At 42.6% G+C, this 25,895-nt stretch overlaps 1 protein-coding gene and 1 long non-coding RNA gene across 8 annotated transcripts in view; one reads left to right on the forward strand and one right to left on the reverse strand.

Moving 5' to 3' along the window:
* Positions 1-25,895, forward strand: part of FRMD3 (FERM domain containing 3) — a 236,295-nt gene that overhangs the window by 174,096 nt on the left and 36,304 nt on the right. For all 6 annotated transcript variants that reach the window (XM_039545743.1, XM_039545741.1, XM_039545740.1 and 3 more), the window contains 6 exons: positions 6,262-6,349; positions 8,866-8,954; positions 12,139-12,202; positions 14,537-14,625; positions 17,706-17,780; positions 18,383-18,451. In XM_039545743.1, the coding sequence (XP_039401677.1) occupies positions 6,262-6,349; positions 8,866-8,954; positions 12,139-12,202; positions 14,537-14,625; positions 17,706-17,780; positions 18,383-18,451 (474 nt within the window). The remainder of the gene's footprint in view (positions 1-6,261; positions 6,350-8,865; positions 8,955-12,138; positions 12,203-14,536; positions 14,626-17,705; positions 17,781-18,382; positions 18,452-25,895) is intronic.
* Positions 23,289-25,895, reverse strand: part of LOC120408615 — a 51,270-nt gene continuing 48,663 nt past the window's right edge. For both annotated transcript variants that reach the window (XR_005600821.1, XR_005600822.1), the window contains exons 4-5: positions 24,443-24,529; positions 23,289-23,621 (exon numbers count right to left, since the gene is read on the reverse strand). This is a non-coding gene — a long non-coding RNA (uncharacterized LOC120408615). The remainder of the gene's footprint in view (positions 23,622-24,442; positions 24,530-25,895) is intronic.

A 25,895-nucleotide genomic window follows, 5' to 3' on the forward strand; every position in this document is an offset into this window, starting at 1 on the left:
TTGCATCTCTCCCCCAGTACAGATTCCACACAGTGGGCATCCTTATTACCCAGATAGGTGCCAGCCCACAGACTACTGTCCGAGACTCCTTACAGCTCTTAGGACATATGGCCGCTTGCACATTGGTGGTAGCAAATGCTCGCCTGTACATGTGATGCCTTCAGGGTTGGCTAGCCACAGTGTACAAACCAAACAAGCACAGGCTAAACAGGTTACTAACTATGGCCCAAAAAGTCAAGGACTCGCTTCTCTGGTAGACCTCTCCCACATAGGCACTGACTCAGCACTCACCAGCAGCTACCTGCCCCCCCGCCAAGCTCACCTCTGCCTCCTCCCTTGAGCACGCCGTGTGCCCACTTTTTTTTCCCTCTAGCTCCCAGCGCTTGTGCCATGAAACAGCTGTTTCACGCAGCTGGGAGGGAGGGGGGAGGAAGGGGAACGCGGTGTGCTCAGGGAAGAGGCGAGGCCGGGGCGGGGATTTGGGGAAGGGACGGAGTTGGGGTGGGGACTTTGGGGAAGGGGTTGGAATGGGGCAGGGAAAGGGTGAGTTGGGATAGGAAAGGGGGCGAGAGGCACAAGCACCCACCGGCGCTGGGGAAAGTTGGTGCCTATGCTCTCCCATCAACCTCTGCACCAGGATTCCCTTCCGACAACAGCCCCCTTCAGTTACCATCACCACAGATGTATCCCTCACAGGATGGGGAGCACACATCGGCCACCTCACCACTCAGGGTCTATGGGCCACTTCAGAAACCAAGCTTAACATAAATTTGCTAGAGCTCTGGGTCGTATGCAATGCCTGCCACCATTTCCTTCCCATCATCCAAAACCATCAAATTCAAATCATGACCGACAATATTGTGTGCATGTTTTATGTCTACGGAACCTGGTCACACTTCCTTTGCACAGAGGTGGTAAAATTTTGGAACTGGTGCCTTCAACACAATATCCATATCTCCGCCTAGCTCAGCTCATCGTTCCCCATACAGCACGAGTGGGAACTCAACGACTCCATTCTTTCCAACATTTTCCAGACCTGGGGTTATCCCCAACTGGATCTATTTGCCACAGCAACAAACAAAAAATGCCCGCCATTCTGCTCCAGAGCAGGCCTGGGGAAACACTCATGGGGAGACGCCTTTATGCTCTGTTGGACCGAAGCTCCTATGTATGCATTCCCATCAATGCCTCTATTGTACAGAGTAATTCAGAAGATATGAACAGACAGAGCCAACATCATTCTCGTAGCTCCAGCGTGGCCCAGACAACCATGGTACCCCTTCCTCCTGAGCATGTCAGTCAAGCCACCCTTTCCCCATTCAGCAACCTCCTATCACAACGCAGGGGACAACTATTTCACCCCAACATACAATGTCTCCACCCGAGGGCCTGGCTGATCAGTGGTTCTCTAATGCGGAGTTAACATGTTCGGACCAAGTACACACTGTCTTGCTACACAGCAGAACATACAACATGCACACTACCTACATGCGTAAATGGAAACAGTTCACATCTTGGTGTGCTGACAAGTTTCTGCTTCACTCCCACTGATACTGGTTTACCTGTTACACTTTAAAACATATGGCCTCTCTACGAGCTCACTCCAAGATCCACCTTGTGGCAGTCACCGTCTTCCACCATAAGATTGCCCATCCAATCACCAATAGGTTCCTGAAGGGTATCCAGACATTATATCTGGATGTGGAACCACCTGCTACACCTGGGGATTTACACCTAGTCCTCAAAGCCGTGATGAATATACCCTTTGAACCGATGGCTACCTGCTCCTTTCTCCACCTATCCATGAAGACTGCCTTCCTCATAGCAATCACGTCTGCCAGATGAGTAGGAGAAATGGGGGTGCTTATGGCAGACCCTCCGTATACCACGTTCTTCCGCGATAAGGTCACACTCCGCATGCACTCTTCCTTTTACCTCAGTAAACCGAGACACCTCCCAGCATTTCCCCCCAAAACTCACGCTAACGCCTTTGAATCAATAATTCACACTCTTGATGTTCACAGAGCATTATCCTAAATGGTTTTGTTCTATCCAGGTAAAAGGAAGATCTCCAGACATTTTGTCTCTACTACTCAGCGCTCACAAGGAAATGCTATCGCTACACAGAGACTTTCCAAATGGATTGGTGACCGCCTGAGTTGATAACAAAGGCATATGCAAATACAACCTCCTACGTCAATTAGAACACACTCTACCAGAGCTGTGTCCACTTCCTCGTCTCTGCAATGTCCCACTGTTTGACATACGCAAGGCAGCTACCTGGACATTGAGCCTTACCTTCGCTAATCACTATGCTCTCATCCACACTGCAGCGTCTGACACCAGATTGGGTAGAGCTGTCTTGTCAACAGCCTTCTTGCCTCATCTGAAGTCCCAGCCATCCTACGGGATACTGTTTTTCAGACACCTGGAGTGGAGCACCCCAGGGACACCTCTCGAAGAAGAGAAGGTTACTCACCCTGTGCAGTAACTGACATTCTTTGAGATGAATTTAAAGCTTTTGCTCTGTTGTGATACCAGTTGCCATGGGAATCCCAAGAGGAGCAGTGGCATTGCTTAGATAGTTTGCAAAGTTTTGCCTTGCTATTTTTAATGTAAAAGACTCAATGACAAACTATGGAACAGGGTTGGAAAGTAGTTTAGAAGATTTTTCATTCTGCACTTCTCTATAAAGTTATCTGCATGGTAATTTCATCGTAACTACTGCAAAGCAATGCAGTCAAAAACTGTATACTAACTGAGTTTACTAACAGTGCCTTTTTTACTTCTGGGCTAATCTTAATAGAGCTGTATTTATGGGAATGAGGCACCATTTAGCGTTTTAGGTGCTTAATTCTCCTTAGTCTCTCCATCAAAAACTAAAAACCTAATGCCAAGTCCTGAAGTCTTTACTCAGGTTTTAATATAGCCTGCAATCAAAACTGTTCTTGAGCACAGGACGTTTGTCTGAATAAGGGCAAACTAAAAACTGTGTAAGGACTTCAGCATATCGGACACATGGCTTCGTAGAATTTTCAACTAGCATGGATAAAAAAGATTTTAAAAAAGCCCACAAATCTGGTAGCTGCCCCTGACACGTAAGAAATAAATCACCCAGAGAATCCTTTATAGAACACAGGCAAATCCACATAAACTTAAAAGAAAACTTGAATGTCTTGAGTTCTGCTAAAAGATGCCACACATGATCTAGCATATAATGAGGTGGAGAACATTTAGGAGATGGAGGGCCTTCGTAGAAAGTCCCTGTGATCTAACTTGTTGAGATTATAGCAGAGGATGATCAGCATCAACAACCCTGAGTGAAAGGGAATCTCAAAAGGGACTTCGTTCTATGTTATTTAAACCTGTATAAATTTAGAGGAGTGGAGGGTTTGCAGCTTACATTGGCTTCAGTGGAAACTGAGGATGCTTAGCACTTCTGAATAGTTCATTACATGAATGCTTTGTAAGTCTTTGAATTGCTTTAACCTGTCCACAGTTTAATGTTGAGCAATGATTCCTGGAACGAACATAGTATATAAGTGTTCAGCAGCAGGTGGCTCCAAGTGATACAAAAGTGATTACAAAACCATGAATAATAACTTTTAAATAATGCTTTGCACTGGTAGATCTCAAAGCATTTTAGAAATGTGTCATTATCCCCATTTCACAGATGGGGAAACTGAAGTACAGAGAGTGGAAGTGACTTGCCCAACATCATTCAGTAGGCCAGTGGCACAAAATAAATCTGACCAACACTTTTTTTGATTCACTAGTGCATGGTTCCCTAAAAACAAACCTATCATAAACTATTTAAAGAAACGAGACCAATAATCCCATGAGGTGCACCCTCAACTCTCTGACTGCAGCAAAGGATGTGCTTTGCTTCTCATCAGGCCCCAAATGATAGGGAATGAAGGAAAAAGGGATTTTAGACGTGCATTAGTGTGGTGGTGTGGGGAAGCAAGTAGTGTCAGTGACATTGCCCTTAATCCACGTCCCTGGAAAGCATTTCCCATTGAGCTACATAACTCCCTGGCCTTCAAAGAGCATCAGATCCAGAGGTGCATATGGAAGTAAATAGTGAGAGTTTCTACATCCTCTAATGTACACTTCTCATTAGTTTAAAGGAAAATAGCAGAACATGTTATGAGCTGCTCAGTTCTTCAGTTGGAGTATCTGTTCTTCAAAGTTTTAGCTGGAGCTTTGAAATGGATAGATTCCCGTGGGATAGTCGCAGAGTGCACACAGGATGAGTCATTAATGCATAGCTTATCCCAGTTGTAGAGCTCTGAATTCAAATCAGAAATGCATTTTTTCATTTTGTATTGTAGGCTGCCAGGCTTTTCTGCACAAAAATATACCAGTCCTTTTTCCTGAGTGCACAGTTCTGAGCTTTCTGACCTGGAAACTGATTGAAGATGTGATATATTTAGGATTCTCTTTAATGCTGAATAAATTATATATGTGTGCACATGTGAGGCCTACTGGAAATACAAGTATTTCAATCAGGAAAGCATACCCAGCTTTCCTGATTGAAGTCAAATATAAACCACAGAGATGTTCCCTAGTTTGCAGGTTAAGGGCATTAATTGGATGATTTCCCCTGGATGAAAGGACTTTGTGTGAGGCCATCTTAAGCAGAAAGTTTAAAGGCTCCTGACACTGATCAAAAGTAGCATTTAATGTTAAGACCGTGATCAATTTTCAGCTTGCTCTGATGTTAAGATTTGACATAGGTACATTTATTTAGAAAAAAGAAATGATCTCCTTACCATGAAAAGGTCCAGTTAGATTATTAAGGTTAGGTTTAGTTCATTCTCATGCTAGCTCTTCTCTTCTCTTCTCTCTGTTGAGTTAATGTTTTACATTGCTCTGATGTAGATTATAAGGTCCAGACATGCCAGAGTAAATAGTGAGTCAGTAAGTGAGGCAGTGGGCTTCAGGGGGTAGAGAGCACTGGACTGGGACTCAGGAGTCTTGTGCTCTGTTCCTGGATCTCTCACCTGTGGCCTTTTAGAAGAGAACCATCAACATAACTTACTTAAACTTTCCTGAATAAAACACTGGCAGAGACTGAAATTAAAGCAGAGAAACTAATGTGAATTTTCATTATGGCAAGAGAATAACAGCAGGGTGCCACAAGATTGTGTACTAGGTCTGATGTTGATTAATATATTTACTAATGATTTGAAAAGAGGGGTGAGCTGTTCCGTAGCCAAATTTGCAGATAACAAAGGTGTTTAGGTTAGTCACCCCCAGGAGACTGAGGAATGCCAGAGAGGACCTAAGAAAGCTGGGATAACACTGCAGGCAACACAATGGCAGATGTAGTTCAATGTTTTGTAAATGCAAAATCATGCACATTGGAGGAAAACATTTGAACTACTCTGATGCCTTACAGGGTACTAAACTGATTGTATCACCTCAGGAAAGGGACCTGGACATCATTATGGGCAGCTCAATGAAGTCCTTGCTTCAATGGGCAGCTGTGGTAAAAAAAACCTAGATATTAGGATACCACAAAGAGCTTTGTCTCTTATATCACCAATACATCTATTTGAAAATATTGGCATTCCACAGCATCTTAAAAAAATAATCTTGCCATGGTTTATAATGGAAGCTGGCAATGGAGGAGTTAAAACCAGTAACACTTGCTTCAGAGCTGAGACTTTGCCTTCCATGTTTTAGGCTTTAATGAACATTTATGGTTGATTTGAGACCACTCCCTAAAAATAAGGGCACCATGGTGGTGGTAGCAGGCTCTGCTATAATTAGGCATGTGTCTCAGTAGTCTGTGTAATATGATTGCTTTGTCAATACCCTGAGCTGGAAGGAATGTATCTTAATCTGGACAATCCTTTAAAATTAGTTTAGGAGGTTGTGTTTGGAAAAAACAGATGCTGAGGTTTATTTCATTGTAAGACTCAACTTGTGCGTACATGAGAAGATAACAAATATTTGATGGATACTTGATAACCCTGATTAACTGGACAGATCACTGAAGTCCTGGCAGTATGCAAAAAGCATCAAAACTTAATCTGAAAAGATTAGGCATTAGGGCAGAGCACCAGCAGAAATCACATGAAAGATCTCCTAGTTCCGTCTTTGTAAATGTTATATGGTTGAAATTGTGTATGTGTTAGTAGGTCTTTTCTTTCTTTGTCTGGTTTTGATGCCGTGGCCTACTGAACTGAACCGAAGTATACCTTTTATCTTGTGCTTTTGTTAAACTGATACATTTGCCTTGTGTAATTTCAGTGGACAGAGCCCAGCTGTTGCTGAATTTAATTTACTACTGAAAGCACATTCTTTGGAAACCTATGGTGTTGATCCTCATCCTTGCAAGGTAATAGTTCAGGGTTTTTAAAATAAATTATCTTCTTACAGGTTAATAATGAATTAGTCCCATTTTTATCCAGCCATGTGTACTAAAACATTTCTAAAAGAACCTCCCCAGAAAGTTAGAGAGATGTTGCAGCTTTGTAAAATGTTGATTGACAAACACCTGTGTGTCAGTCCCAGAAGTACTGCCTTGCATAGGCAGTATTTCAGAGTATGACACTCTAGCATGCTGTGTCAGTATGAGGAGATTTTTTTGAGGGTCCTGGCAGGTCACAAGTATTGTAATTCCATCCCAGCCGTGTGAACATCTTGTAGTGCTGTGCTGTCCTCTTACAACTTGCTCATAACTGTTTCTAGTCAACAGAAAATGATAGCCTAAGTAAACATACGAGGTAGAGTATATTTTGCTAAGTGTACTGTTCGAAAAGTTTTGATAACTGATCTTTTCTTTGCCATTCAAAACTCTCCCTTAATGTAATCTTATGGAGGGTTTTACTAAGTTTCAATCTTATATAGTGCATGTAATTCCTGAGAAACAGTATTTTAGAGTTAAACAAATATTCTAGATGGGAAATACTTCACATTTTCTAAGAATTTCAGTAACAATGTGTTACTGTTATCCAGAAGCCACAACCAATTGCCAGGACTTCTAGGCTAACATTTCGAACACAAGTGTTTAATTTGCAGCTGCAAAATATACAAACCATAACACAAACAGGAAATTGCATATACAAAAGGGTGAATTGGACATGTACTTATGTATTCAACTTCACAGTCCACTACTTAACTATTCTGTGTTTCTTTTACAAAGGTGTCTTTGGTTATAACCACTAGTTGTTTCGTGTACAAATGAAGCCACCATACATCTGCATTTTTGAGTGATGGTGATTTGCCTTTATAATTTTGCTGTTAAGGTTGCCAGTTTTTATGATGCTCTAATTGTTGCTTTGAATTGTTATATTTCAATAATATTGCATTCCAACATGGTTTTATGGGGCAAACTAAGTGACCTATAGATCCCACGCGCACTTGTAGCAGTTTACCATGCTCACCATTAATAGTCAACCCTTATCCAAAGCTATAGCTGCATTATTGCAGGGATTTCTTTCCTAAATTAGATAAAGGGCCTGATCCAAAGCCCACTGAAGTCAATGAAAAGACTTCCCTTTACTTCAGTGAGCTTTGGATGAGAACCATACTGCATTATTTCAGATGTCATTGTATGGTTATTATAGACTTTTTAATAGTAATCACAGTAGGGTACTTACATTTGAAACTGTGTCCTTCTGTGTTTTTTTGCTTTTACTTTCCACAGGAAGCTTAAAAAAATCCTGATATTCTTTGACTGCATAATGATTTGAAATAAAGCTTATAGAATAGTGAAACAGATTAAGCCAGGCAAATGAGCGTTTGGAAATAAGCATAGGAAAGCTGATTAGTATAAAACATGAACTGACCTAAACTTTTGCTCAAAAAAATTTGAATCCAACCTTTTCTTTGTGGAATTCAAAAAAGTTTGGTGTACTGATTTAAAAGAGTCCTGTGGCACCTTATAGACTAACAGAAGTTTTGGAGCATGAGCTTTCGTGGGTGAATACCCACTTCGTCGGATGCATGTAGTGGAAATTTCCAGGGGCAGGTGTGTGTGTGTGTATATGTATGTGTGTGTATGTATGTATATATAGATATAGATATAGATATAGATATATATGCAAGCAAGAAGCAGGCTGGAGATAACGAGGTTAGTTCAATCAGGGAGGATGAGGCCCTCTTCTAGCAGTTGAGGTGTGAAAACCAAGGGAGGAGAAACTGGTTTTGTAGTTGGCAAGCCATTCACAGTCTTTGTTTAATACCACGGAAGCTCATGCTCCAAAACTTCTGTCTATACGGTGCCACAGGACTCTTTTACAGATCCAGACTAACACAGCTACCCCTCTGATACTTGATTTACAAGAAAACACCACTTATCTCTGCACTTCTGGTTTCCACCAAAATTGGAAATATCTAAATACAGCAAGAAAGGCTGTCTTGTGGCAATATTTCCAGCAGAGATGTTATTGCGAAGTATTGGAAATCATATGAGAGAGCTTGTTCCTTTGAATTTCAAGGCTGAAGGACATAAGATGAGAATACCACATTTGGGCAAAACTGAATCCCTTGCTCATATTGGTGAGCATTTTGGTATCAAATGGGACTATTTGTGTATATGTTTGTAGAAAAGAATAAGTCTTTAAGTGCTACCATTGTCCCAAAATCTACTTGCGAAGAAAAACAAAGCACGAGACAGTTTTATCCAGTCAAATAGTAAATAAGAAACAAGACTTTTTATTGCTGAGGATTGAACTTAGATGTTGAGAAAAATATAGTTGACAAATAAGGCTTAGTCCTAAGAAAAATGCAGATACCGTATCTGTGACTGCAATGGACTAAGAATTTATACCGTCAACAATATACATACATATTGAGGGGCAGGGATCAAACAAATAGCTTTAATTTGTGTTTTTTCTCTCTTATTTTAAGGATTCAACCGGAACCACTACTTTTTTAGGATTCACAGCAACGGGCTTTGTAGTTTTCCAGGGAAATAAAAGAATTCATTTGTTAAAATGGTAAGCATATCAACTGTTATCAGGTTATTATATAAGATTATTTTAATTGTGTTTTTCCTCCTAATTCCTTTAAGGAAGCTACAGAGAATATTGAAGATTAACTTCTTTGCCCTTCCACATTATATTTTTCAAGGATTTTTAGATCACTTATGAAAAAGAAATTGGTCTCAATCTACTTCTTACTGGAAATTAGTCTACATGACAAACTTGGACAAGTCAAACTAATTGACAGAGATGCTCAAAATTGAATAGCTGTCATGTTGGAGGTCACTAATGTGGTATAATGGCAGGGGTGCAAAGGGAAGCTTTCACAATTCCTACCACGTTATGCTTGGCTCTTGAATGTGCTGTCAATTCCTCATTCAAATATGAAAAGGATTTTTTTTAAAAGTACTCCAGATGGGAGAGGAGGTGGGATTTTATATGTTTATAAATTATCATTCCTTGGCAGATTTCTAAATATTAGTAAATTTGGCCCCTATGCTTTTTCTTTCTTAAGGCAACTTCTTATCTCAAGGATTTCACTGTTATAGGGCAAATCTGAAGCTATGACAACATTAGTGAAGACAGATTGAAGCTCTCTTGCCAGCATTTCCAGTCTTTTTCATAAAATCTCCAGCTTTTTGGTAGCTGATGGAATAACTTAGAAATGATGGTGTATGCCACTTATTTTCATCTTAAATAGCTCTGATAAGCAAGGATTATGCAGAAGGTCAATGGTCAAATTCTAGAATAGGCCACTGCTTTGATTAGAATTATTGGCAGCAGGGCTGGCTTTAGGCCTATTCCACCAATTCCCTCGAATCAGGCCCCGCGCCCAGTGGCAGGGCCGCCGGGGGGGCGGCAAGTGGCTGAGAATCCCTTCCCTGGCTAGAGGCTCCTTTTTAATTTTTACTCACCCGGCGGCGCTCCGGGTCTTCGGCGGCACTTCGGCGGCAAGTCCTTCAGTGCCGTCGAAGACCCAGAGTGAATGAAGGACCCGCCGCTGAAGACTAGGAGCGCTGCCCGGTGAGTACAAGCCCCATGTGGTTTTTTACATGTTTTTTTTTCTTTAGTCATCCCTGCTGGGGCCCCGTTGAAACTGTTCGAATCGGGCCCCGCACTTGCTAAAGCCGGCCCTGATTGGCAGTTATAGTTGTATTTGGTGTGGCATACAGCCAAGTCTTTGCCCCAGGCTAATTTCCCTTTATATCACTCCATTGGTGCAAGGGAATTAATGCTGCCCCAGAGGGTCAGATGGGGATCCTCTTGTCATAACTAATCCCATACCTTCCAACGTTCTTGGAGAAAACTCTAGAACTTTCAAGTGTTCATAAATTTGCACCATTTTGAATAATTGTGTAGCTACATACCAAGACTAAGAGAGAGAAGGACAGAGGAAAGAATAGATGCGAAAGTCTTCAGCATTTCATATTCTTCGCCATTTGTTTCCTGGCAAAATGTTTTATTCATCTCTCATCCTATTACTAGCATTTAATTCCAGCTCCCCAATCATCTACATTGCAAAATAACCCCTTCCTCCAAATCAGTTTAATTGCTAATAAAAGCAACCCCACTCAAAATAACCACCTTCATCGCAAGATAAAACCAAACCAAATGCCACCCCAAAAACCAATACTTCATGCCAATTTAATTGCAGAACATCCCCACACACATACTGGAAGTATTGGGGGGAGCACTGGGAGAGTTTTCATTGATACCTCAGCCATCCTCCCCACTTTAACTCCAAAGGTCTGAGTGGGCAGTTCAAGTAGTCAGAGCAATTGCTGAACAAATGACAGGAGCAACTGCCTCCTAGATGGCTCTTTACATGTAATGTTCCCAGAGTATCATCTTAGAAGGGGGTGGAACAGAGCTGTCATTGATTGCCCTTCCCCAAGAGGTGGGGGAATAGGGAAGAGAAGCCATACAGATGGGGATTTCTTTGTAGACTGTTTTTTTCCTGCAGATGTACAGAAACATCTAAAAACCCCATAAAGTTGGCCAGTCTGGAATCCCCCACTTGCCTAAAATTAGAGTAGCCACCTCTATCTATTTCTCCCTAAACTGCAGGCAAATGAAAGCATTCTTGGGGGTGTGGCTGGAGCACATGGTACTCTGGTGATCTGCAACCTTCAGGCATCTTCCCTTGTGTTAAAACCTTTCATTGTGTACTGGCAAAACATGCTCATCTCAAATAAATGGATCAGTCAAAAAAGAAAAAAGAAGCAAAATATTAGCCTTATCACAGAGCCTCAGTTAAAATATCTGAGTAATCATCAGTCCTTTCATTGATATGGTACATTTATGATTAAAATGCAGTACCTGTCAGAAAGTTTTTTTTTATAGCACATTCTTTTTTGCATCTAGAATCTCTTCAGTGCCAACCATTTGCTTGCTAAAGTCTTAGAAATGTTTGAGAAACTACAGTAATTTTAATAGTTTTATTCATTTCATAATTTATCATGCAATTAAATGAAAATGCATAAACTAGGAGGGGAAGGAGGTTATTGCACTACTGGTATGTCCTCTTTTAGTGGTTTAAATCTTGATTAGGACACACAGTAAAATATGTTTTATCTCATTGTACCCAATATTAGAGATACTAAGCATCGTAAAAATCCATGCAATTTGGCATATTATGCGCTATTTTTAAGTGCTCAGATACAATGATGAGTGACATCAAGGCATAAATAAGCAGATATGCAAATAGATGGGATATTGCTGGTGAGAAGTGAGATGCATTTGCAGCATTCTTTGTGGAAACTTCCAGACCTTTCTATGCAGCATCTGGCTCCTAAAGGTGTTACCCGTTCGTCATTTTAAGTACCAAATGGGTTCCAAGATTTTAAAGATGAGAAATTTATATTTATACTTTAGAATTTTTATCTCCATTTCACTTCTCAGCAGCTTCCTTCTCTTTCCACCCTGGTCCAAATGAACTCTTTAAAGGCTCACAACAATGTAGAAAGCATAACATCCCAAGTCTATATTCTCTACTCTGAAAAAAATTAGTACTGTATATTGTTTGCTCTAGCACTGTCGATTTTACACTATTTACCAAGAGTGCACTGTTGATGAGATAATAGCATTGTGTTCCATGGCAGCCTGCTCTATATTTGTGAATTAGTTAAATTTGCATGAAAATGCACATCACTTTTATTCACTGCAATTTTTTCCTTTACTTAAGATTTTTTCTTCTTAGGGCTGATGTCTGTAAATTGAAATTTGAAGGGAAGACATTTTATGTGCTTGGAGCTCAGAGAGAGGTTGGATATTATTTTTATACTAAATTAGTATGGGTGATTTAGATTTAATTTTAAAAAGCTACTAATGTATTTTAATTTTAAAACGGGTCTTTTTAATGAGTGGTTTGACAAATTGTATTTCATATATTGTAGATTACATATAAAATAAAAATAAACTTGTCTTTTTATTGTTTGAGAAAAAAGGTATCTAATTTGACAAAGGGATTAGCTCTGACAACATCTATTAGGTTTATCTAATCCAACCATGTGGTGCAGGGATTTTTCCTTACGATTTGTTCCCTAGTATTTATCCAGTCTAGTTTTAAGGGTCAGATTATCTAAATGTGGGAATTGCACAAGCATAAAATGTGAGTAATGCACAGGAGTGTCAAGCCCCTGACCTCTATGGTTAAATTTTCAAGTGGGCTGTTACAGGGTTGACTGGGATTTTTAAGAGGAAACTGGCAGGCCACTTGATCCTCATTAACAGCCTCACTATGGGGCCTGACAGAGGGCAACTGTTTTTTAGAAAGAGGGGGGAACAGGAAACAGGGAGAGGATGCTGTGGTAGTTACTGCAAAAGAGCTGCAGTGAGCAGAAGGCTCCTGAAGGGACTCTGAGAAACCAGGGGAGCAGCAGTAGGGGTTTGCCTGCTGATGTCTACACTAGAATAAAAGATCCGTGGCCCGGCCCTGGCTGGCTCGGGGTCAGCTGACTCAAGCTCGCTGGGGCTCAGGCTGTGGGCCTAAAGATAGCTGTATAGATGCTCAGTTTTGGGCTGGAGCCCAGGCTCTGGGATCCTACCCACTCGTTGGGTCCCAGAGCTCAGGCTCCAGGCTGAATGCAAATGTCTACACAGCAATTTTACAGCCTCACAGCCCATGCCCTGTGAGCCTGAGTCAGCTGACTGGGGCCAGCCATGGGTGTTTAACTGGTGTGTGTGTGTGTGTGTGTGTCCTCAGAGCCAGAGAGTTGGACACGGCAGACAGAGATCAATGGAAGACTCGAGTTAAGAGGAGCCTTGCTGTGGTTGCTTGAATTATGTTGGGACTTTAAGGACAGTTTGAATTATTTTGACTTTTATGTTAATAAACTAGAACCCAAGAAAGGCTGCTGCTGTTTGACTTGTGAAACCTTTTGGGAGTTGAGTCCAGAAAGGTAAAGTGAAGCAGGGTACTGTAGTCACCCCAGACACAAGAAGCACTCAGGAAGCAGCTGACCCAGTTACATAGGCCTTAACCCAGACCTGAATTTTAAAGTCTCTTGATTTGTTTGGGAGCCTTCTGATTTGAGGTGCATCCTGCTGGACTCCCAAGCAGCTGCTTGGGAGAACTGCAGACTTGCGGGAGAAGCTCACTATCTAGTGTCTGTATAGTTAGTTTCTTCTAGTATTCGTTCATTCTCCAGTGTTCTGACCATAGAGGCTCTGCCTAAAGCATTCCTCTTAACCTGCCCATGACCTTGAGGACGGTAGAGTAATGCAGGTCAGAGTGATGTTGGGCATCGCTGTCTCCAAGGCTATGGCTTTGTGGAGGACTATAGTCTAGATTGGGGAAGGAGGGAGGATGGAAGAAAGAAAGCTAGACATGGGGAACCAGAAACTAGCGGGGGTGGGGGATATAGAATGAGTCACGGCAAGGGATATGGGGGGAGTCAGTCCAGGGAAATAGGGAAATTTAAATGAGAGAGCTGTTGGGGGGCGGGGGGTTTGAAGTAGTGGATGAAGTGAGCCAAAGAAAGGCATGGGCATGGTAGTGAGAAGGAGAGCCAGTCAGCAGGGAGAAGGGGTTGCCAAAGAGAGGGAAGGAGGACAAGTGGGGGGGCTATGTGGAGAACAAGAGCGAGAGAGGAGAGCATAGTGGAAAGTCAAGGGGGAGCCAGGTCAGAGGGGATGGAGGAACTCGAGGAGGAAGTGATGACTTTGGGGGAGAGAATTTGTCTTTATATGCAGGAGAAGCAAAGAATTCAAGGATTTGACAGAGAAATTGAGGCAATGCATATTCATTACATATGAAAATTAGGATGGTGGTTCATTTGCATAAAACTCAGCTTTAACTACCTATAGCTATAATGGGTATGACCTTGAGTCCATTTCTCTGTTAACAAATCACTAGACCAGCTCCTTCTCCCCCACAAAAGTAGCTCTGCTATGTGAAAAATCCATTTTCACACATGGGGGCTGAGGAATCAAGTGCAAATGGGTTGCAATGAAGTGTGGATTGGTGCCACTTAGGAAAATTTTGATCCTAAATGTTTCTAGTGGATGGAGTTTCTATCAGTTCCCTGGAAGACTATTTCACAGTCTTAAAGAATTCAACTTTTATGTTTTTTCTTATTTCTTTTTTCTACACTTAGAAAAAGGCTATGTTGTCATTTCATACCTCTACACCAGCAGCCTGCAAGCATCTTTGGAAGTGTGGGGTGGAGAACCAGGCTTTTTATAAGTAAGTAAATCTACATCAGTTCATTATAGTAAAAGAAAAGCATGTGCACTAGGGTAGAAGATGGTTCCATGTGAAATTGTGTGTGTGTCATTAACAGGATGGAAGACATAAACAGTATTGCTGCATCATTAAATTTCGATGCCAAAAAAGCATATTTGAATAAATATGCAAATTGGTATACTGGGAGGTAGTACTTCATTACAAATGAGGATCATAGTTGGAGGCATTTGGTGCTTTTTAGGGTGGAGGATCAAGAACTTTCTTCCAAATACCCTGTATTAGCTAAGATTGTAGCAGCAGTGTGTAGCTAAGTGAATAGGATGACAGACCGGGAGTCAGGAAACATGGGTATTACTCTTGGTTCAGCTGTTGACCACCTCTGCAAACTTGAGCAAGGCACTTAACTGTTCTGTATCTCAGTTTCTCCTGTGAGTAGCATGGAGAGAATAATGCTACCCACCTCTATTAAGTGCTTTGAGATCTATGCTAGGAGTGTGCTAAGCCATAAGTATTATTCATCTGGGCATTTTTGAATAAACATTGTTTTCCAGTGAAGCCACAAGGGCTGGTAACTGGTTACTAGGCATTCCACAGCATGGGTTAATAAACTTCAAAAAGATGGAAGTGCTGTAGGATGCATTTGGGAAAGTTGCCACTCATCTAGTTCAAAAAGTAAATGGCTGTAAATCAGTTGCAAGAGAAGGAAGAAGTCCAGAAACTATCCCCTCTCCTACACCTCCAAAAGATACCGTGCAGATAAATCATCAAAGGTACTCATTCATTTTTTCCTTTCCCCAGTTAACTTAATTAGATCTTTCGCCTTGTATACTAACATTTCCCTTTGGGCATGTTTCTTTTATTCCTGCTACTTTGAGTTTCTTTACAGTATCTGGCATACTTTATTTTGTAAAAATACTGTTTCTTTGGTGCTTGTGACAGGGTAGACAGAATTTGTGTTTTAACAAAGGTGTTAATTATCTGTTTTATGTTGAAGCAGGTTCTTTAAGTTTAACACAGATGCAACAGTGTGTTGAATGAAAGGCATAAAATATAGGCCTATTACAATATAGCCATTCATTTATTTATATTCCATTTGAAAACTATGTTTGAAGTGGAATTATTATAGAGGATCTACTTAAGAACATTCTTCACCTTGGAAAACTGGTTTGATTTTTAAACATTTTGATTTTTAAACATTTAGATCTGATTGCAATCATTTTTAGTAATATAAAACAGAGAATGGTACAACACTCACTCTCCCAGCTACACTCAAAGGAGAGGAGTCAAATCCGTTCGCCTTTCAGACAGTAGCAGCTGTCAAAGTATGAATGTCCAATGTGGACTGGTATAAAATATCTGATATTTTGCTGCCCTAGTAGCAATATTCATAATGTGGGTCTCAGGCATCATTGCCCTATCTACTCTTTTCCTTGCCATACTCTCCATGTGGCTTCCATATAGCTCTGTGAGGTTGTTTTTTGAAGATTTTGAAAGTATACTCGCCTGTTTCATTTCAGCGTCTGTATGTTGGAATGGAAATATGTTACTAATTTAGTAGAGTGAGGATTGGAAGCATCACTCCATGGATGGAGTACAGTGGCAGATTAGGAAATAGTGGTTGCTATAACTCAACAGTCTGCAGAGTTAGTGTGCATAGCATTGCAAACCATGTACACTCAAAACCTACTGATTCAAAGTGACTGGATTGGGTAGAGACTACATGTACATTGACTGTGTGAAGACACAGAAAATATAGCTGTTTTCTGAGTGAGGAACTCCTGTTCTTTTGTTTCCTATTTGTTTCAATGATACCAGTGTGCTCACTGCAGCACCCGAGTGGGGAGTCCTTGTGTGACTTGCTGGAGGAAAAAGGGTTCTTGCCACTTTAAGGGGCCCTCCCCCTTACAATGGGTAGTAGAAGGGGAGGGGGGGAAGTTTTACCAGCATGGATCAGGAAAGGGGAGAGGAGCAGGAAGCAGTTGTGACAGGTCTTGGGAGGAGACTGCCCTTCCTGCTGACTGAAGGAGTGAGGGTGGGGTATTTATATCCCAGGCAGTCCCAAAAAAAGCCTTCTCTTACCTGGATCAGGCTGGCATTTGCACCCATGAATTTGTAAAGGGGCTGGGTTTCCTGATGACTCACTATGCTAGTTGCCCTTTTCTTTGGGGGTTGGGAAGGAGTTTTTCCCTCACCACCAGATGGCTGAGGTTGTGCGGGGTACTTGTCTTCCTCACAGCAGGTCTGGGACCTGTTGGGACCAGTGTGTGTGCGGGTGGGGAGGGGGGTTAGGCCATAATGTCAAATTAAGTACATAAAACTCATGGCAGCTGTCCATAATGGAAGGGATCCAGTTATCAGATAAAATGGACTGGAAAGGATTTGAAGGAAAGCATCCCTTAAGGGAGCTGGGGGGGGGAATACTATGTCTCACAGCAGGGAGACTATTTCCCCCCTCCTTTTATAGCTTCTGTTCACTTCAAACAGGGGGAAAGTAGCAGGAAAGCAATGGGCTGGCTGGGATCAGTTGAGGATTATATGGAAATGACTAAACGAATTATGATGATCTTCACTGTACCATTTATTGCCAAGTTCTTCCAGATTTTTAGGTGAAGATGTCGCCTAATTAAACCACATTCATTACCTCCTGCCCTCCTGGCATGGCTGGGCAGTGTGGAGGTAACTGCATCTCTGTCCTAATCCTCCCACATACAGGATATTGTAAGAACCCTTGCAGGGGCTGCTATATTCTATGGTGCTTGATTCACATGGTGTATATATAAACTTCTGTGGGCCCTGTAGGAGCACATTTTATTTCTTGCTCAGTTATCCAGATAATCACTCATTGATATGCCGCCTTTCCATACACTCCAAATTGTGAAATACCTCTGTTTCACATGTAATTTTATATTGAAATTATTACACATACCAATACAAAAGTTTTTAAACTGCCAATTATATAACATTATGCTATAGTAGAAGAATAACACAGTTTGTCATTTGTCTTGCTCATTTCTGTACATTAAGCTGCTTTTTACACTTTTTGAAAATGTGACAACCATGTACTCTTCTTTTTCTGGAAGGTATGCAAAATCAAGTCAGATCAAGACGATGTCCAGCAGCAAAATATTTTTTAAAGGCAGTAGATTTCGATATAGGTATGCACTTTCTTGTCCTTTTTTAAGATTAACCATTCTGAGGGTGGAAGAGAGAGCTCAGAAAATTATTAATGGGAAATTGAGCCTTTACCTCTAGGGTACCCAATGCAGGTTATTGGGATTCAAAGCCTGATTGCTCTTCAGTGTCTTTTATGAAATGAGTTGGTGGTTTCATTTAGATCATAGTGAACAGTGTTTCACATAAGAAAAAAAGGCACAATATTTGATACTTGTTGTCATCCTTTGTTGCAGTCTCAAGACGAGACAAAATTTGGATAGCATAGAGATTGAACTAATCTCACCAGATGCCTCTAGAATCAGGGTAGACATACGTTGGTGAGACAGTGGGGCGAAACTCATGCTGACACAGCTCTTCTGTTCTGCAGATAAAGGATCTCCAGTATTTTCAGTGGGAGCACTAAATTGATTTCTAATAAATTAGAAAATAATGTACTCTTGCATCCTGTCTTCTAAAAATGTGTTGCTTTTCTTTGTTACCATTTTAATAGTTCAAATAGTTACAACTACATATTATTATTGACATAAATTTAAAAAAATCCCTCAAAAGTTGCTTGGATATCCTAATTCATGTTTTGTTACAGTGGAAAGGTCGCCAAAGAGGTGGTTGAAGCAAGTTCTAAAATCCAGAGAGAACCTCCTGAAGTGCACAGGTATGTTTTGATATTTTAACTTTAAGGACCAAAGAAGATGAGTCTGCTTTACACAGAAAAAGTCACTTTGGTTACTATGGGACTAATGGACCATCATTCTGAGCAGCCATTTGAGACAATCAATCCTAGTGAAAATTCTAAGTTAGCATAACAGAATTGTCTCTGTGTCACTTTTCTCTGCTAGACAAGGGAGTTGAATCAGTATTGACCTGAAATTCCTTTTAATCAATCAGTAAAATAGTTTACTGGCCTGTATATCAGGTAGGAAGTATGATCCTAGCAGAAAAAAAAATCACCTGTGTTTCAACCCCAGTCATTGTCCTGTTTTTAATTTTTTAGGAGGAGGGATTTATGTAGCAACTTATCCACTGACTTAAAACCCAGTTTAAAGAGAAAGGAGAATAGTTCTTATCTTATCTGGGGAAAAGTTCTCCTGTTTGCTTTTTTCTAAAGCTATACTGTTGGACCTTTTGAAAATAGACAGGTGTCTTCCTGAGACATGTCACTCATTGTACAGCCAGAAGGAATTGATCAGACCCTGATCAAAACAAATGGAAATGGAAAACTTGCACAAACTCCATGATTAGAGACTAAGCAGAAGAGAGGAAAGAAATACCAGGAGGAAAAGTAACAAGACTTTAGAAAGCTTGAAAAACATATTATTGTGTCAGTGATCAGAGTGATTGCTTAGTTTTTTGAATATTTGAGGCCACAGCCACTCTACTGTTGTAAAGTTAATTTTTCGTTACTTTTGTGTGTGGAGTTTGTCTGTTTTTTGTTTGTTTGTTTGTTTTTTTTCATTGTGTCCTGAAATAACACCTATCCCTTGGTGAAGTGTGGAGATGTGCCCTAAATTAGGCTCTTTATAATGTCTAAAAGGTAACATTCATAAAGATGCAGTTGTGTTGTACACCCTAACATGAGCATACATGGCCATTGAATAACATTAACCAGGTGACATTTAAATGATGCACCAAACAGAGGGTCTAAAAATTATTAGGTGTCTTAATTAGAGTACAAAAATAAGTGGGTAGGTCTTCCATTGAGATTGAATGCACTGTTGAAGTGTGCAAATGCACACTAACATAGGAGATCCACGTGATTGTCCAAGTTGTCTTGCTTTATTCTTTATTGTCCATTTTCTACCAGTCCGTTCTGAGGGATAAATATGAGGGGGGTTTTTTTGCATTTGGCTTTTCTGTGTTTTACAGCATTGCAAAAATAATGTAAGTGAACGGTGACAAAATACATACCTTCTGTTGCCTATGCTGAGGGTTTACTCTGCATGGCACAAAATTGCTGCATGAACTTGGCTGCCTTTTCTTTTGATTTTGTGGTGAAAAGAATATTGCATTAGTAGAATGTGGGCAAGTGCCCTTCTCAGCCTATCCTGAAACAAGGTCCACACACTATATGGAATCAGAAACTTGCCCTCATTCAAGGGTTTGGCTCTTTTTTAACAAAAACCTTTACAACATACTACTGGGGTTCCTGCCTACAACCTGTTGTATTAATTTAAATAGAATATAAAGCCCAAAGCTGTTAGCATAACCCACTCACTGTCCAGTATTAAACTGTGTTAAACAAGGTTCGGGGTTTGGTATACAGAGACCTCAGCCTGATTAGCACCATGGCAAACGCACCATTAATAAAAATTCTTTTAACCTTTTATTAAAGATGAAGAAAAGAAGAAAAAACAGTTGAAGCATTTGGAATGTAAAGTATTAAGTGAGGCCTTCATTTTAACAACATCCCTTTCCCTTTAAATGGAGTGAGTTTTTAGAAGGAAAAGCCCCCTTGTTTGACAGTCTCTTAGATAGTATGGTAGATGAAATGGTAATGACTGTCCTTTTTGGGGAAAAGAGAAGTTAGTTGAGGCGGCCTGGAGCTGTTGCTGTTGCTAAGGTCTGATCACAGAGGCACCGACTCCACGGGTGCTCCAGGGAAAAAATTAGCAGGTGCTTAGCACCCACTGGCAGCCAGCTTCCCCCTTCTCCCCCCCCCCCACTTCCTGCCCACTGGCAGCCCTGCCAATCAACTCCTCCCCTCCCTCCCAGTGCCTCCTGCCCACCGCAGTCAGCTGTTTCACAGCATGCAGGAGGCGCTGGGAGGAAGGGGGAGAAGCGGGAATGAGGCATGCTCGGGGGGGGGGGGTGGAAAGAGGTGGGGCTGGAAGAGGCGGGGTGAGGGACTTGGGAGAAGGGGTGGGGTGGAGGCATGGCTTGGGGTGGGGGCATGAGGGAAGGGGCGGGACCTGGGGCGGAGCAGGTGGTTGAGCACCCCCCTGAACTCATAGGAAGCCGGTGTCTGTCTGATCCTGTTTCATCCCAGGTGGTGGTTGGAATTCAGCTGGAAACATTTGAAGTGGTGATGTCATCTGGGTTCCTCTGGCTCAGTCTGGTCAGGACATCTCTCAGGATTAGGACAAAGAAGGTCCAGGATCACAGTGGGGATAGCAGCTAGGATGGTGAAGCCCCCTCCACTAGCCAGTTTTTTTTCCTGAAAGTCCTGTCTAAGGACCCACAAAGTGATTGGTGGAATAGCCTAACTCCTCATTATTTTGTCCACCAATAATACCTAGTTTTTGACACAACAATTTTGGTTCACAGATTTCTGGTTCCACACTTTTTTCTTGTTTACCAAGCATGATCTGAACAGTCCTTGATTTATATCAGTAGGCCTTTTTGCATGGACTAATTCCGTCTGTCTCCCTTTTGTATTTTTCCCATCAACATTTGTTGTTATAAGTTACTGTGACATCTTATGAACTTTCACTCACTTCTTATAGTTAACTCACAACTGCCCAAAATATCCTCTTGAAAGCATCACTCCATTCTTCTTTGAGAGCTGTCCTTGTGGGTGCTCCACTCCAGGTGTTGGTGCATCCCTGTGCCTTTGCCTGGAGATTTTTATAGCAGTACCTGCACAGGCCGTGCACACGCGGTGCCTGCCTCACACGCTGATGGTGCCTCAATATTGTGTGTGCTTGGCCTGGGCTCCTCAGTTCTTTCTGTACTGTCCCCAGCCTGAGACGGAGCTCGGGAGTCTTGCTCAATAATTTTTGCTTTTAGACAGTCAGTCATTTATACAGTTTATCTAGTATTTTAGTCAGATAAGTTTTATTTCCTCTCTCCCCTTATTCTCTTAACCCCCCCCCCCCACCCCACTTCCCAGTTTTTTTCTGTCAGTTAGTTTATATTATGCCTGGCTTTCCAGGTTTTAAGAGATGCACCACATGCACAGAGGCCATCCCCATCTCTGATGGCCATTCTCAATGTGTTCATTGTTTGAGGGAGTCCCACATCCCCCCCCAAATGTGCCCACTTCAGTAAGCTGAAGGCCAGGACACGAAAGGACAGAGACCTAAGGCTCAAATTAATTCTGATGGAAAAGTCCCTGAGACCCAGGTCAGGAGTCCTACTCTAGACAAAGCCTGCCTAAGTCAACAAAGGATAAAAAACCAACAACAAAAGGGCGAGCTTCATCACCTCCCATTGACCAGCTGGCCTCCAAACGGTCTCAGAGCAGGTCTGTGTCTTCAGGGCCGACCGCTCCACGGCTCAGCACATAAGATGCTGCGGGCACCTCCAGCACCGTCCATACCCCGGCTGCTGCTGCCGGTACGCACCGCTCCAGTGCCTAGGCTATGGCCTTAAAGTTGCCTGCCTCTTCTAATACGCCACTGCAAAGGACTCGGTGCCAACTCAACTGAGGCTGCCCATGCCACACACAGTTACGGTTGCTGTTGTGGCACCGACACCTCAACCACCTATGCATATGCGTACGGCGCCGCACCAATCTGCACTGGCCAACCCTATGGCACTGCGGCTGCACCCAGCGCAGTATATTCCAACTTCTTCTACCTTGGCACTGCAGTTCATTCATTTGAGCGATTTGCTAGTCTCGCCAACCCCCATTACTTGATACCGATCTCTCACTGGAGCTGTCAGCATGGCACCAACAGCTATCCCCTATTCCCTCTCGCTTTTCTAGTAATGAGGATGATGAAGTGGAGGGAGTTTTTTCACCACACCATTCCTCTCCTCAGACTCCTGCTAGCATGGGACCAAGGAGATCAATGTCTTCATATTCCAGAGACTTACCACCCTGGTATGTACACCCGTGGATGGGACCACCCAGGCCCTTCCCTGGACAATGGCATTACTGGAACCTGTGGGGGTTCTACAGCAGGCACCACAGTAACCAACATAGCCCACGAAGAGGTGACACCTGATGTGCTTCTGAACCCGTGCACACTTCTGCAATGGACAGACAGGAGCAACCTGCAATAGTGCATGCAGAAGAGGGGACACCTGACACCTCTCCAAATAATAATTCATCCTCCTCACCGGACAAGGTATACTCCCACCCCCAATGACAGGAGATGATTTTACTCATTTTCAGGACCTGTTCAGAAGAGTGGCTAATGAGCTCAAGATCACTCTGGAGGAGGTGTCGGAGACTCAGCATGAGCTGACCGACATCTTACAATCTTCAACCTCCTCCAAGATTGCCTACCTATTAATGGAGCTCTTATGGACCCTGCCAAGAATATCTGGCAAACCCCAGCCATTATACCCCCTACCTGCCAAAGGGCAGACAGGAAATATTATGTCCCCTCCAAGGGCTCAGAATTCCTTTTCACACATCCAGCACCAAATTCACTGGTAGTAGAAGCAGCCACCCAAAGGAACAAATAGCAGCATTTCTGGTCTACCCTCTCTGATAAGGACAGTAAAAGAATGGACCTATTCGGCCGCAAAGTTTATGCATTATCTGCGCTGCAATTCAGGGTGGCAAACTATGCGGCCCTACTAGCCAAGTATGACCACAGAAATTACGGGAAATCCATGGACTTTATTAATGACATCCTAGAAGACGAGACAACAATTCAAAGCAGTAGTCTCTGAAGGGCAGATTATTTCCCGCACGGCGCTACAGGCTGTCCTCAGTGCTGTGGACACAGCTGCCAGGTCCACTGTGACAGCCGTCATTATGCGTCGAGCTTCATGGTTTTCCTCCTCTTCTTTCCCATGTGAGATGCAAAACACCATGGAGGATCTCCCCTTCGATGGCAGAAAGTTATTTGCAGTAAAGACCAACAAGGTGCGGCATACCATGAAGGATTCCAGAGCGATGCTGAGATCCCTACACATCCATACACTGGCAACTAGAAGAAGACAATATAGGTATTAGCCTTACCAACGCCCACGATACCTGGCCTACACACACCACCACCAGAGGCCATATGACCACCAGCAGCAACAATGCCAGGGACCTAGGCATCAATCCTGCTGCTCCACACCATCGACACCGTCCTAGCCCCTTCCACCTAATAAGCAGATTTGAAGCCTTGGTTGAAGGTATAAAAGACCTTCCAACCGCTCCAGCGCTTATGCTTCCCATCCAACCTTTTGGCCACCGTTTGCTCCCATTCTACCACAACTGGGGAGCCATCACTACGGACAGGTAGGCCATAGAGGTCCTCCAATTGGGCTATTCCATCTCCTTCCTGTCCATACCACCTGCCCCATCCCTCTTCAGGGACCCCTCTCACTATCAATCAAGAGGTGTGACATCTTCTACAAATAGGAGCAGTGGAAATGATGCCTGATCAGCACAGGGGAAAGGGGTTTTACTCCCACTATTTTTTGATAGAAAAGAAAAGTGGGAGATGGCAACCCATTCTCAAACTCAGATGACTCAACAAATTTGTCAAAAAGCAAAAATTCAAAATGGTTACCCTCACAACCATAATTCCAGCACTGGAGCAGGGAGAGTAGTTTTCAGCCCTTGACCTGCAGGATGCTTATTTTTATATGACTATACACCCCGCCCACAGGCGTTTTCTCAGATTTGTTATGAGCTCAAATCATTACCAATACAGGGTTCTGCCCTTTGGCCTCTCAACAGCACCTTGCATCTTACTCCAAGATTCCTGCGGTGGCAACAGTGCACCTAAGGAATAAAGGAATGATAATTTTTCCTTACCTGGATGATTGCCTGCTCAAAGCACAGACTCACGAGGAGGCCATCCAAGCCATACAGATGACCATCGACTGCTTCCAGGGTCTTGGCCTACAAATAAACAAAAACAAATCCACATTAACTTCTACTCAATGACTGGAGTTCATAGGCGCTCACATTGATTCCATAACTGGACTTGCATCTCTCCCATTCGACAAATTCAACACTATAAAGAATCTGGTTGCCAAATTGCAGAACAGCCCGCTGGTCACTGTCCGTGACTGTCTGCAACTTCTTGGCCATACGGTCTCTTGTATTTTTGTGGTCAAGAATGCACACTTCTACATGTGGTGCCTGCAGGGTTGGATGACCACTGTCTACAGACCAAATGTGCACAGTTTAAACAGTCTTCTATCCATACCTATCAAAGTCAAGGACTCACTCGCATGGTGGACTCTTCCACACAACCTCTGCTCCGGAGTCCTGTTCATACAGGAGTCCCCCTCTGTTATAATTACCACAGATGCTTCCCTCACAGGTAGGGTGGCACACATGGTGCACCATACTACTCAGGGACTACAGTCCCCTACAGAAACTTCACTACACATAAATCTGTTAGAGCTCTGAGTGGTCTGCAATGCCTGCCTCCAATTTCTCCCAAGAACCAAAACATCAGGATCATGACCAACAACATTGCCTGCATGTTTTATATAAACAGACAAGGGGGAGCTTGATCCCACTTGCTCTGCACTGAGGCTATGAAACTTTGGAATTGGTGCCTCCAATACAATATCCAAATTTCAGCCTCCTACCTACCCAATTCACTAAACACCACTGCAGACGATCTCCGCAGATCTTTTCCCCCTAGATCACGAATGGGAGATAAATGATACCATCCTACACAACATATTCAAAATATTAGGCTACCCGCAACTGGATCTTTTTGCAACTGCGACCAACAAGAAATGCCCGGAATTCTGTTATAGAGCAGGCCTTGGAAAGGACTCAATGGGAGACACGTTCATGATCAAATGGAAGGACAATTTATTATACACATTCCTGTGGACACCATGTCTTCACAGAGTATTACAAAAAATACGAGCGAGAGGGCCAGGGTCATACTAATAGCCTCTACGTTTCCCAGACAGGTGTGGTACCCATTTGTAACGGGGATGTCTGTTTCCCTGCCGATTCTGCTCCCTCACCCTTCCAAACCTATTATCACAACCCAGGGGTCAACTACATCACCCCAACATAATGATGCTACACCTCAAAGCATGGCTCCTCAGTGGTTCTCTGAGGAACTAGATTGCTCTAAACAGGTACAAATAATACTGTTACATAGCAGAATGCAAGCCACATGTACCACTTATCTCCATAAATGGACTAGGTTCACTCACTGATGCTCCATCAGACAAATCGCTCCCGCTTCCGCGCCTCTTTCACTAATACTAGACTATCTGGGCTCTCCTTTAGC

The sequence above is a fragment of the Mauremys reevesii genome, linkage group 6, assembly GCF_016161935.1.
Source record: "Mauremys reevesii isolate NIE-2019 linkage group 6, ASM1616193v1, whole genome shotgun sequence".
Taxonomy (NCBI): Eukaryota; Metazoa; Chordata; order Testudines; family Geoemydidae; genus Mauremys; species Mauremys reevesii.